The sequence below is a fragment of the Orbicella franksi genome, chromosome 7, assembly GCF_964199315.1.
Source record: "Orbicella franksi chromosome 7, jaOrbFran1.1, whole genome shotgun sequence".
Classification (NCBI taxonomy): domain Eukaryota; kingdom Metazoa; phylum Cnidaria; class Anthozoa; order Scleractinia; family Merulinidae; genus Orbicella; species Orbicella franksi.
Genome location: NC_138151.1, coordinates 8773361 through 8787408, shown reverse-complemented (window position 1 = coordinate 8787408; position 14048 = coordinate 8773361). Strand labels below are relative to the sequence as shown.

The 14048-nt window shown below is 39.2% G+C and overlaps 1 protein-coding gene across 6 annotated transcripts in view; it reads right to left on the bottom strand.

The window, feature by feature from the left end:
- Positions 1 to 14048, bottom strand: part of LOC145493348 (protein Wnt-4-like) — a 34330-nt gene that overhangs the window by 6888 nt on the left and 13394 nt on the right. For 4 of the 6 annotated variants that reach the window (XM_081472805.1, XM_081472807.1, XM_081472806.1 and 1 more), the window contains 3 exons: positions 4572 to 4718; positions 4183 to 4412; positions 2637 to 2929 (listed from right to left, as the gene is read on the bottom strand). In XM_081472805.1, coding sequence (XP_081328931.1) covers positions 2637 to 2929; positions 4183 to 4412; positions 4572 to 4651 — 603 coding nt within the window. In that variant the 5' untranslated portion in view covers positions 4652 to 4718. Of the gene's footprint in view, positions 1 to 2636; positions 2930 to 4182; positions 4413 to 4571; positions 4719 to 4901; positions 12682 to 14048 lie in introns of those variants that run through there. The other 2 variants (XM_081472810.1, XM_081472811.1) reach the window with 2 other exon arrangements.

The following is a 14048-nucleotide window of genomic DNA, read 5'->3' as shown; positions in this document are numbered from 1 at the left end:
TGTAGAGACTTTGATGTAGAGCTGTTTAGTCGGCATCTCTTGACACCAGACATATTTTGCGGCAACTCAAGTTACTTATACAGCAAAGTTCATCATTTAAGACTCTTTACCGGCTGCACTTCCATCACAGCCCACGCCAAACTGATAAACACGGTCAACAACAGCATATTTCGTGACTATATTATCTCAAAACTTGCGGCTCTGTTCTTAACATTTCAATTGTGAAGAGGCCAACAAATCAGCTGAAATTTTTCTAATGATAATTTCACTCCACGAAACCCCAGAGGCACTGATTAAGAAGATATGAATAGGAAAAAAAGGTCTATGTTCACAGTCAGTCATGTTATCTTAACAGCGATAATGATCTTGGCTTCTGGACAAGGCAAACTTTCACGTATTTATTTGTATAAACAACCCGTCAAACTGAGTCTCTCCACATATCGACGGTGCAAAGCGAGATGAATACACTTCTGGCTAAAAGCATTTTATTCGGCAAGCTTTATTAACAAAGATATTTCCAAACATATATTTCCTTCGGCTAAGTGATCTTTGTCACCTCTTAACTAAGGCATTACTGAATGTTGCCGATATGTAACGAAGATCTTTTCCACCGAGCATCCGCTTTCAATGCCAGCAAAGTCAAACCGAGCAAAAACCACGCAGGCAATCTTTCACTGTTGACTTAGCACACGGTCCTCAAAAATCCAAACGGCTTACCTAACAAACTTTGGTGGAATAAATCTTATACGCCGAGTTTCTCAAGGTTTTTTTTTTTGTTATTCTTTAATCTAGTACCAAAGTCTCAGCAAGGGTTAAAAATTCCTGCACGCCAAACTGTTTTTTTTTTTTCGTGCACGTAATGCATTACTACTAGAACGGTAAATTTGGCAACCTTTCAAAAACAAACGGGATAGAAACGCTCCGCAGACTTTGTAGACTGGTCGAGAACGTCTTGCTTTGATCATGATACACCAAAGACTATAATCTGTGATAAACCCATGTTTTTTTTGCCAGCTTTTTGTATTGATTTCAAGGGAGTTTATCGTGTACTCATATTATACTTTTAGCCGTATTTTCTCTCAAAAATTGATTGGGCTATCAAAGACACTACGGTTAATAAGCTCAAGTGTGGAGTTGCACTTCCGCTGAGCATGTTTTCTTTCGCAGGAGGTCAGTAATTTTTCAGTTTATTTTTCATAGTTCGAAAACATTTATTCTTGTTTACCAAAAATTAACGCCAAATGGAAAGAGCTGTTGGCGCTTGAGCCCTGAAAAAAATTGCTACCGTGGTTTTTGCGACAAAGCAAATAAACAAAGGGCTTAGAGGAGGCTTAGAACTGAGCAAACGGGCCAAAGGAGGTTTTCTTGTTTTGGACTAGTATTTACCTTCAAGTCTGAGAATTCGAAAACTGCTAAGCTGATCAGTCTATTTATCGTTTTACCTGGTAACGGAGTACTGAGAAACACAGTTCTAGTCGTCGCCTACTCACCTTGTCAAATAAGTCGTTTCTCGTTTCTAAGGTTTATATTAAAACAACTCATGGAAATTCTATAGAAATTTATGGTTTTCTGACATATCGCGGCTTCTGTTATGATGAACTAGAGGACAAATCCTTCCGCTGAAATCAGTACTATACACGACTTTTAATTTCTGTTCAACTGCTCTGAAGAACATTTCCTCAAATACTGCTCAATGAAAAGGAATGTGGTTGATGCTTTGTGACATTCAGGTTATCACACAAAAGCTTACCTGTTTTCATTAATGATAATTAATACTTAGAGAGTTGTTGTTTGCATAGAAAACAAGAGAACAGGTTTATTTTCATAAGCTTTTCCGCAGTCAGCATACAGAGTGTTTATGTTGAGGGAGACAGTGGAATTCTTCGAACGTGATGGCGCGATAATCAAAACCACAGATTTCCAGGACTGTCACTCTGTCATATGCGCTAGATTACGATATGAAATACTTCGAGTCGTCTTCTCAATAGGCTATCTTTCTCTTGATCTCTATTTTAGGAGAAACTTCGAACCACACTTGTGGCCGGCAGGGTCAAATAGAACAAGGCAACTTGTTGCGAGCCTGGCTAAAATCTGTTTTCCACATTACTCTAGCTATTAAATGCAATCGAGATTTGATCTCTTAGTCGCCTGAAACAACAACGATAATTTCAAAGTTTTCAAAGCGCCTTCTGTCACTGATTTTAGTGATGTAAAGCAAGACAATTACCCTTTTCTTTGCTTCGTAGAGCTACTGGGAATACTTGCCCTCAACGTTTAAGGTCGCTGAGTATAGTTATCCTTGGAGAATTACATCAGTGCTCTTTTGTGTCACTTCATTTATTCTCATAAGTCGTCTGTTTGAATTTGTTTCAAGCACATTTAGAGAACTGACAAATTAATCAAGTCGAGGATTAATGAGTTATATATAGCATCTGTGGTGAATATTTGTTGTGTTGTAAACACGCTCCACAAAAGGAGTTAAAAGAGGCTTTACATCGAATCGGAAGCGAACACACTTCAGTCCCCAAAACCAGATTAGCTCTTTCAATCTAGCCTTGACTTTTTACAAAATCCTTTTATGAAAGGGTATTATGACGCTTATAGGTCAATACGGCAAAATATCAAGACCGTCTTACCGTTCTTCCAGCCTCGTTGTTGTGCAGATTCATGAGCGCGCGGCTGGTCGCGGAGGCTTCTTGACCCTTCATGCGTTTTTTCTCAACAGCGTCTGTGAAATTTTTGCTAAACCTCACACCGTAGGCGATATTGTCACTGCAACCTCCCCAGAGCCAGTTTTTGTTTTCTAGTTTCATCTTAGGCGTTCGCCCACAACCGCAGAGCTCCAGCCGTCCTATGCTACACGCCTGCGTCACGCTGTAAACCACGGCGGCCGAAGAGAGCGAGTAAACATACGCCGATTCTTTAGTTCCTGTGTACAAAATGAGAACGCGTTTGGCGGTGAGATACGCATTGATTATAGATAATCTCGAGTGTCTGAGTTCTCGTTCATTATTTATTTGTTTACTTAGCGGCCATTAACGCCTGCCGCAGCAAAAATATTTCCTTTTCTGAGGAAATTAAAATATCCCTGGTGTAAGGTGAGCTTTTCTAAAGTTAACTCGTTTCTCAGGTGGAAACCCTTGGCATGGCGGGAAATTTAGGATCTGTTGTGCATAAACGTGTTTTAAGTCTAGTAACAAACTATCTCTTTGACAACGTGGTAAACCGTGAGATTTCCGCAAAACCCCTCTCTAATTTGGTCATTTCCTGAGTGAAACCCAGGGTCGCCTTTTTTATCGTAAATGTGAACGGAAAGACAAGTCACAACATATTTATCATTTATCCTGTTCCCGATATAGCTTCCTTAAAAAAGCCATCTACGGCTCTAGAGTGGCTTTAAACGTTTAAACGACAGAACGCAAGACGCATTTTCGATAATCCGGTGGGCCCTACATCACGTAAACGTCTTGTTTTCTACGTCAAAGTGATTAAGGGGATGAAATATTTAAGGCTGATTAGTCTGTAAACGGCAAAGGTGTCCCGTGTAATTCAAAGCTCCAAAATACCCGGCGCGTCTGCGAAAAAATGTTTAGTCTAATATTGGACAAGGAGGGCAAAAGCTGGTCGGCGAAAACTGACAGGGCGGTGCATAAATGTTGAACTCATTCGTTTACCGTCCAATTGAATTATCCGTCTGGTTTTCTTAAATAATAAAACTGTGACTTCCGATAAGCGAGAATTAAAACAAAGCAAAAACAATTTTGATTACCAGAACAAAAGATCTATTACTTTGAACATGGAAGTGCACATCAATTGCATGGATTACAGAACACGCTGATGTTGTCACGTTGTCTGTCGTAAATTATTTGCTGAAGTACAGTTCCTGGTTTTTGTTATTAATTTTTTTTTCTCATAACTTTGAAGACAAGGTTCGAGATAACGCACCAAGATGGCTGGGTTTCGATTTCGAGCCTCGAGGCCATTTCGGGTTACAGCACTGACCATAGAACTCACAAATCACAATCAAACAATCATATGTCAGCTAGAATGTGTACATAAAGCTACCCCTTGCCCAATTAAGCTCAATCAATTCCACAAATAAACCGATCTTTACAAAAATACCCGTTGAACGCTGAACCTCTAACAAATAATAACAGCAGATTACGTTTTATAAATCCCTACCTCTCTTCAGGTCGTTGTAAAACGAAGGAGCTTTGTCGATGGTCGAACAATTCCAACGCCTGTTCGTCAACTGTGACTTACACTCCGACTTGGTCATTTCGACAGCTTCTGCGACGTATTTCATTATCGGGAGTTTTCTTCTGCACATTTTATACTGATCGCCAACAAATCCTTGGTATTTGTTGCAATCGGACCTGTTCCAGTTATGCTCCGAGGGAAGTCCTATGGCCCTACACAATAAATAACAAAGTGAACATTAATTGAGTGAGGCACCAATTGCATGTTCCCTTTTGCTAAAAGCGCAGAACTTAGATATGCAAGTTGGCAAAACGAATACAGTAAACACCAAGAGGTCAAACAGGGTTGGCAAAGCAATTCAGCCTACTTACAGCCATCTAATTCCATGTAGCCTTTGTGCAAACACGCTCAACACGAGCAGAATGGCAGCGGCGCGAAACAGATTCTGCATGTTGCCGTGTAAGGTCCGTTCACGCAAACAGCCAACTGATTAGTTCACAGAGCGATTACTCTTGGACCTGCCAAGTAACAGAGCACGAGTATAAATAAGCTAAGCTAATTAATAGCATGCAGAGGGTACTTTTCATATCAAGTGATAAAAAATTTCCCGATGACTCCTCGAGTTGGGTTACATCGATGCGGTCGTGACCCATACCAAAGCGTCGAAAATAACTACCAAGCTCTATGACAAACACACATACTCGATAATTTTGGCACGCGGTATGGTTGAAGCCCAAATAGGACACAGCTTGTCGAAGAATGGTCAAATACTTCAGTCTTGACTTAAATAGCTCAGAGCGTCAGTGCGTCGGTGTTCACAATCGGAACGAAGATGTTGTTTAATGATCGCATGGCGGCCGGTCGTCAAGCGTTTTATAGCTAAAGGTGCACGAGTAATTAACTACGCATTTCACTTCCCTACCCGCCCCGCCCTGCCGAGTGTCAGTAGCTGTTTTTAAATCGTTTTCAACAGCCTTGAGTTGAGTTTTACCTTGCTTTGTTTTCCGCTGGGGGTAGGGGGGTCAGGGATACGGCGACGAGCTAAATCTCGAGAGTATGACAACAATGTCGTGTGTATGTACGTCTACCACCTACACTATTCAGACGGAATCGACGAAGGCATGATCAGGAAAGACCACACTTCGAAATAACCGCGCTTTTCATCTTGTGCGGTTGTCTGACATCTTTGACGAGTAAACGCCTTTCCGTCTCCCCAGCACAGCCCTAAATTCAAGTTTGCCGCGCACGCGCGCGCGCGCGTTTCTACAGTTGTGCTTGAAAACCTCGCTGCAATAAGACTCTGTTGAGCGTTTGATCAACTCTTTGGATAAGAAAGAGTCCTCGGGTGTCACAAAAGGGCCGTGAAATTTAATAGATAAAGTGGATTAGAGAGTCAATACGGATTTTGTTTCCCTGCCGGCCAGGCCTCTTTGCATGACATCGCGCGATGAAAGGCAGGTGAGATCTTGTACGGCGTGCTGAGAGAAAATTATTCGCAGTAAAGAACGCACGGACGGCTGTATGGACGGGCTTAAGAAGCTGTTAATTGGAAAAAAATTAAACCACTTAACGACTGCAAGAATTCTCACCAAATGTAATCGGGAAAAAGTACAAAGCAAAGCACGTTTGTTGACAGCAAATGTATTTGAGGTTCTTCTACGAGAGGATCGGTAAACATCGCTGAAGAGAACTCTAGGGCTATGGACAATCAAGAATTGATTAACTCGTAGAGACACTGCAGCAAAGCCCCGAGGAAACGGGACCAGCTTTTGATGAAAGGAACAGATACCTATTCGCTTTGTCGGGCTAGCGTAAAGAGATCATGCAGTGAAAACTGGGAGGTCACTGATCAACATATTTCAACTGGTCTTGACTTCTTGTCGCGAATTAGCACTGATTTTTTTTAAAATTCTCTTCTGACTTTTGAGGCGGTTTTATAAAGCTGAATGTTCGAGAATGTCACATAGAGCTTGACCCGAGCCTTGTTGTAACAGAGCACACAAGTACCACAATTTATTTGCTTCTAATTAAAAAACAGTTTAAGAACTACACGGGTGCGAAATCGAGGATGTGTGATAATGTGCTAAGACTGTTTCCACACGAATTGCGTGCAGTTCGACATAAATAGGTCACGATATGTAAAAATATCGAACATTGAATATATATGGAACGTATGACTGCTAAGTTAATAAGCCAACGATTGCTTTTATTTGCGCCGTCAACAATGTTTTGATTTGTTCAAATGGAGTATCTTAAATGACTTGATTGCTCTATATGTTCTAGTTGTTTGTCTGTGCGTCGTCCGCGCCTTCCTTTCGTTATAAGTGTGTGTGCTTCTAGATAAAGCTGTATCGAACATTTCCTGATAGTGCACCCCTCATTAACGCAGCCATCAAAGATTTTTCATTCATCTGTCCTTTGAAACGATAACCATGCAAGTCTGAAAACGATCCACTTAAGCCCTCCTCACTCGCCCCGCTAAACGAACTGATCTTTTTCTGTCTTCGGCTCTTCTTTAAACTGTTCTTCAATGACTCTAAATATACCGTAATTTCATTATTTTTTTCATTCAAAGATAACAATCAAATCAAGGTAAATACAGGTTAACAAATCGATGTTTTGGCCAGATTGCTGAGTAGCCCGAGCTCGGTAGGCTTAAAGTTTTAAGTACGACACGCACTCGAGCTTTAATATTGTAACTCGAATCGATTGATAAACCTATTTAAGTTTCTTTGGTATTTCTCCAACATTTTCTGAGCTTCCTGGAGTCAGTTACGATTGGAAGAAAAGCTTGTCGTCTCCAAGGAAAAAGCTCCGTCGAGGGAGGATAAATTTTCTTAAGTACTCGTTGCCCATGTGAGTTTTTCCGGCCACGTACCGTACACCGCCGTAGGAGAGAGCACTCTTGGAAACACGAAGCGAGATTCAAGAAGGCTTTTGATCATGTAGATAACAAGTTGCTAAATATAAGAGAGCAACATGAGATTTATGTTACGTAAGTTTGCTTTAAGAACATCGCGCTCTTAAAGAAAAACACGGTTATTAACAGGAAATCACTCATTATGAAAATTCCGATTAGACGGCGTTTACGAAAAGGAAAACGGCCGAATTTAAGCTTATTAACGCATGTTCAATGAAACCAGTGTTAGCGTTGGCATTCGACCGCGCCAAAGAAAGTCCAGTAAGCACTTTTCGTTTTAAACGAGCTGTAAGCAAGCTACGATGGCCTCTTTTCTCAAAGGGAATTTTTCTCTAGAAATAAAACCTCCTTATTTCAGGAACGTGCTTCGTTTAAGAAACACGTAGGCTAATCCTCATTGTTCATCTCCTGTCTGTTGTGTGCTACTATCCGCGGTTGTAAATATTTCCTTAAAAATTTGAGTACGTGAGTTAAGCTGAGCATTAAGGTATTTTGCGGTGCTGTACACACTCAGCAAAACCGCAGTCCGACGGGTTTATCAGAATACCTCTGAAATTAAAAGAACAACTTAGTGTACTTCAAAAAGAGCGCTGAATATAAACCGTTTAGAGCTGGTGAACTATAAGAAAGGCTTAGTCCTTCGAATATTCAAGAATTGGTGAAAAGTAACAAATTTTACTGTTTTTTCTCTTTTCTTAAAAACACGAAATGGTCTTCCGAAGTCCTTCGACAAATATTCAAGAGCTGATGAAAAGCAAACAATTCTACCGGTTTTCTTCAAAAACATGAAATAATTGACTATTTACGAACGAAGGTCAATTGATTCTCAACTTCAACCTAAGCCGTCAAAAATTCTATTTAGCTCATGCATTTTTTTTTTTTTTTTCAACAAAAAAAATTATTTTGTTATGATGCCAATGCAATAACATGCGGTTTTCAGCGCTCAATTACGTTACCATCGTCTGTCATTCGCGCTCACACGATCCGAAACCTCCGCAATCCAGGGAAGGAAGCGGGGATGATTCTAAAATACTACGGACACTCCCCAAATGCGTCACTCAGACACCCGTCTACAGCGAGATGGATACAGGAACGACGAGATAGGAAAGAACTTTCCCACAAAAGGCTACAAAAATAGTTAACTAGTCGGTCTACAAAACATACATTTTGTAGCCTTTTGTGGGAGAGAATTTGTTACACTTCCTGTAGCATTCTTGTACTTTTTAGAACACTCTAGAATATAGGTCGAGTCTTCTACTCGAATCGACTTGTGACTTGCATCAGCGAGTGCTGCGGCTAAGATATTAGCCGAATTTTCGAATTTCTCGTAAGAGTTACGCCTTCTTTAACCACATTACTCTGGTGGCAGATTCGGCTTCGCAGTCCTCAAACATAATCAAAGTTCGATTTGGTTATATGACTGTTGCTTCGCGTGATAAGCAAAAAAATTGCGGATGTGAAGATGATCGAAAACGAAAATGTTGCAGGTACTCATACCGTTAGACGCTTTTAAGAGAAATTTTATAACTAATTTCAAAAAATAGAAAATGCTAGAGAGTATTGAATGTATGCAGTAGTCAGACAACCAAAAAATTTTAAGCCCTTCACGATAAAGTTTTAAAAAAAGCGACTGAATGACAGCTTCCTGTCACATATCTGGGAAAATATGAAAATGTGGATTTCCGGGTCTTTCAAGGGCTAACAGATATATAATTTTTCGGCATATCTCGCTATAAGCCGCTTTCAGTTATAACTGAATCAGTAGGAAATATATAACCAAACCACAGCAATTCACATAGCGTTGTAATTTTCCTCTTAAGCCACGATGAATCTCAGCTGGAAGGAATGGATGCATCATAACTCGGCCAAAACAACAGCGGTGCCGAGTCGTGTTTCCAAAGATACCGACAATAAATAGAAACAGCAGTTGCCAGACCAATGATGGAAATTCCACGACGATTCACTAAAAATCACAGGCATTTTTAAATTTTGGATGTCTGAAGAAATAGGTTTATGATGAGATTCGTCACGGAACTTTCAAAATCTTCCTGAATTTCTAATGACAATGTATTATTATTATTATTATTATTATTATTATTATTATTAAAGACGGCATTATATCAAGCAACAAACAAAGCTATTTACTAACACTAAAGTTATACTTATTCACTAAACAATTACAGCTATTCGCGAAAATCAATTGTTTTCGGCTGGAATCGAGTACAAGCTTTAATATGTGACTACCTGATTTCAAAAGGCCAAGTTTTCTATATCACATTATAAGTTCAAATGTAATCATTGCCTTTTTTCGAAATTACAACATCAAACGTCCATTAAAATTGAACAAAGAAGTATAATTAGGTCAGCAATCAAATTCCTATTAGCTAAGATACAGGATTAAGAATATCCCAGCAAATAAAAGTGCGGATTATCGGATTTTAATAATCTGTATAATGGAAAGTAAAAGAGCGCAAACGACTAATTGGTTTGTAAAAGGCACTTCCTTTGTGAAAAGTTTGCGCAGTAAAAACAACTTGTGAGTTTTTTAAAATTAGCATGCACGTTCAAAGTAGTTCTGCCGATAAAATGTGTAATCCTGTGCAAACTGGATAGCAGATTTGCGGTAAAACTGAAAAAATCAGTGAGCTTTTTGCGGTTTTGGCAAAGAGAAACTCCCGCTGGCATAGCTTGCTGTGATATTTTCAGTTCTCGTCCCTGTGTGAGTGACCAAATTCCGACGAAAGAAAAAAAACAATCTTGAGCTTACTGACATATCCGTTTCATACACAGGAAATATCTCTTTAGTCTAGAAGAACGTCGAGAAGATTTGTAAAATTAAACACAGGCCAGACACAGATGGCAATGGATTAGTTATTGAGGCCTAAAGTTGTTACGGTTCTGCGTATTCATCTTCATGCGAGAACTGAATCACGCGATAAAGTGAAAGTGGTAGCGAGCGACGTGTAAAATCTTTCGTAAGTCTTGCAAAGTTGTGAAATGTTTTATAATAATGCTAGTTTCTAGACGACTTCGCCGGACGAAATGATCTGAAAATTAAATCACAGCGGAACTTCGAATACGGCAATAGTTAGAAACGAAAGAAAAGCCCAAAACTGTCCCATCAGCAGGATTTCATTTTATATAAATCAGTTTTATCAGTTACATAGATCAGTTTATATAGATTAGAACAAACTGCTGAAGAATTCTCAGAGTATCTTACTATTTCGCGCCTAAGATTTTGAAGTTGGACGCTCGAAGTGTTACTCCAAATGACCTTGCAAATTGTGATTGTGGTCAGTTCAGAACTTAACTTATCATTACATGAAGCCAAAACACTACTGAGCAATAGAAATAAGTTTGCACGCGCTAACTAGATGACCATAATAGCGTAAACATTTTAGTAAGTGCTAAATATTTTTCTCCTCTACAGAAACGGCGGAATAAAATGTTGAAACAGCGGTCGATATATTAGGGCGCGGCCCAAATGATATTTGTATGAAGCACATGGCGGATTTGTAAAGATGTTTCCAGTAATGTTTTTTCGAAGTATTAGGTAACAAAGAGCTAATAGCTCCATCAGATCTCGACTTTCAATGCGCGTTGTTTAAACTAATACAGAAAACAGATCTCTCGTATATGAGGTCGACATTTATATTCAAACAGCGAGTAACAAAATTTTCCTCCCATTTGTATGATTTACCACAAAAGAACGATAATGGATTTTCAAGAAATACATTTTAAGGCTAATTGTTTAACCTTGCATCATTTATTTAATTTAACCACTTCTAAAAAAAAACACAAGTAAATGGAGAATTGATTCGTCCATGTGATGACTCAATTGACGCTAGTGATTTGCTAACAATATTTTGCTTGAATTAATTTGGAGCTTGGTAGTATTTGATTCCGGCGATTACCAGATATTTCTGTTCTCGAACACGATTTCTCTCTGTTTTGAGAAGACAGTAACAAGAATGTACCCACTCATTCTTAGTTGTGACCTCCTTGATCCAAATTCAAGAAAATACTATAGCCGAGAATACTGAATTGCAACTAAATATCGCACGCTTCGGAGTTTGGAGGAGTGTGCTAAATCTTTTAAACTTACACAAATTTGATTTGCATTTGTTCAAAATGACTTAAACTTATTTGTACCTGTCTTAGAAGATCAGAAGTATTTGCTTTAGCTTTGAAACGAATTTGTTTCTCCACAACACTTACGTCTCTCTGCGGACAGGCGAAGCCAACACGCGGTTGTGAAACAAAACGTTCACCGCTCGAAGCAAAACCTCGCTACGTAATCTGCATTCAATAGCTGTTTTTTACATCTTGAACATCCCGCAGTTCATATCACTGTTACCCTTTCGCCCTCGTAGCGATTTTCCTTTTCTTATTTAAATCATGAAGCTGTGTTTTATGCGCTCCTGGTTCTTCCAGCTGCGTTGCATTGGCTCATGAAAGCGGCAAACAATAAGTGAACGTGTATTTCTTTTAGTTCTGATGTGGTTACCCAGTGAACAAATATGTTCTTCCCATAGGAAAATTTCTAAATTAGCGCTTTTGGATGCAAACAACATACTATGCTAAAGTTACTGCGACGAGACGTCTCTCCACTGAAGGACACCATTAAAATTTGTTACCGGTATTAAACCACATGATCTCAAGTTGAATTAGGTCAACGGCATTTGCAAGTCAAGAGATGTTTTTAATTCACAAATGAAATACTTAGTTCTCTTCTCACTGCGTTTCGAAAGTCCATTTTAGAGCAAACTACCGCATGTTGAGTTCTCTCAGCAACTAACATTGAAGTGTTATTAAACTTCAGCCAAGTTTACTGCAAGCTCGTGAAAATACCGCAACCAGTCTAAACACAAAATGTTGTTTGTTTGCAATGCTAATTTTTGCTGTTAAAAATATTCACCTGATGTGAAACCAGTCAAAGGCCACCTTTTTAGTGTGAAAATCACTTTCAAATTGACTGTATTGTTGTGGCTTTTGTTGTGGCTTTTGTTGTGGCTTTTCGCAACCAAGATTTTCGTTTGTTATCCGATGGCAAACTTCATATACAAGTATCTACAAGGTAATCTCTTTACCCGGGCGTTACACTATAAAGAAGCTTGCAACTGAATGCACACGTGGGTTAATCTAAAAATGACTTATCAAATTAATCAACATTCAATCAAATACCCGTGTTAAGTTTCGAAGTTAACCGTACCCTCTAAACAAGAAACGATCTGAAAGAAGCGATCAAATTTTTTGTCAGCGAATTCCGAGAGTAGTGCTAGCGAACTCAAAGTCAACTTGGCTTATTGTGACGTATGAGAAACAAAGGCAATAACAAATACGAGGCGGAGTGTATCAAAATTACAGTCGAACTTCTACAACGGCCACTTTTTGTCATCCCGGTGGACGGTCCATACATTCACTCTTATTTTAACCTCTCTACAACGGCCACACCTCTCGACAACGCCAACAATTACTAAAACTCGTCACCACTGCCAAAATAACCTCTCGACAAATTCCAGTTAATCAACGACTGACGAAACAGGTGTCATATTACACCCCTACCTATTAGTAATTCTCTTTACCAATTAAAATACAGTTCCTTAAAGACAGTAATGTGGATTCCATAGCATATCAAGACAATTTTTCTACATCAAGTTGTTGTTTTTCTTTCTTTTCCAGTCGACTCTTATCAGCTTAATAATCTTTAGTAATGTTATTATTAGAAGCTAAATGAGACATTTATTTTTTTCTGACCCCAACAAAGCGACCTAAAAGTTAGAAAGTCGCTGATTATCGTATTAAAACCAATTGATCAGACTTGTCATGGCATTTCTGCCAAAGCTCATTAAAAACAAAGCGATAACAAGATGAAAATTCAAATCAAAATAGCTAGAAGTTCTTTTCAACACTCCAATAACACACCTATTTAATCTTCTTGCTATTGGTTAATTCTGCCCAGAGTGCAGTCTGTCTAGAGGTTGATCAAATGATTAAAAATTCAAGCGTTTTAAACTTGGAACTCAGTGGGGTTGTGTTGTTTTTAAAATATTTAAATCAACACCAGTGCTAAATACTAACTTCAGTAATTAGATTTTCAGTTATTATTTCTTCATTAGTAATGACCTGAAGTGGTTTTTGGTGGAGTAGTCTTGTTTTGTAATTCTAAAAAACTACTGGAAGCTTTAGCAGGTTATTAAGTTAAGGTAAAGTCTGCATAAGAGCCAAGTGGCTCATCAGGCCGGAGCGTGTCCTGGTTTCTGTAGCATGAAGTGACTAGGAGTATTCCTACTCCCCCCTGGATGGGATGCTAGTCCATCGCAGGGTTACCCCCAGTATTAAATGCGCTGGTACCCATTTATACACCTGGGTGGAGAGGGGCTCTATGAGAGTAAAGTGTCTTGCCCAAGAACACGAGAGAATGTTCGATCCGGAGTCGAGTGAACTAACCATGAGGCCACCGCGCCTCCAAAAGGTAAAGTTGAATTTAAATAAAATTGCTGTTAAATTTCTTTTAAATCAAAGACTGACTTCTGATTCTATCAATCGACAGTAACAGCTAAGTCATCTCTCGTCATTGCCTTGTCATGTCTGTGTCTTCTTCTTGACTGAAATGCGGAACACTGCTATTTCAGAAGATTGTGGAAACCGATACACGATTTAGAAAGTAGATAAGCGTCTTCCGGGGTGTTGAGGTAAGGCTTAATGTTGACGTACTGTCTGATCATGACAGACGAGGGTGGAACCTTTAATTTACTCTTTCACTATTTAAAATATACACTAGGTATCGTGAACCGGAACAAGGTTGTAACAATATTCCAGCTGGGCGTATTGATTTGGATGTTTCCAGATTTAGCTCTTCCCTTCGATCATCTGAAATAATCCTTGTGAGAAGTTTTAGAAAATAGACTTTGAACCCGAGTTTTCT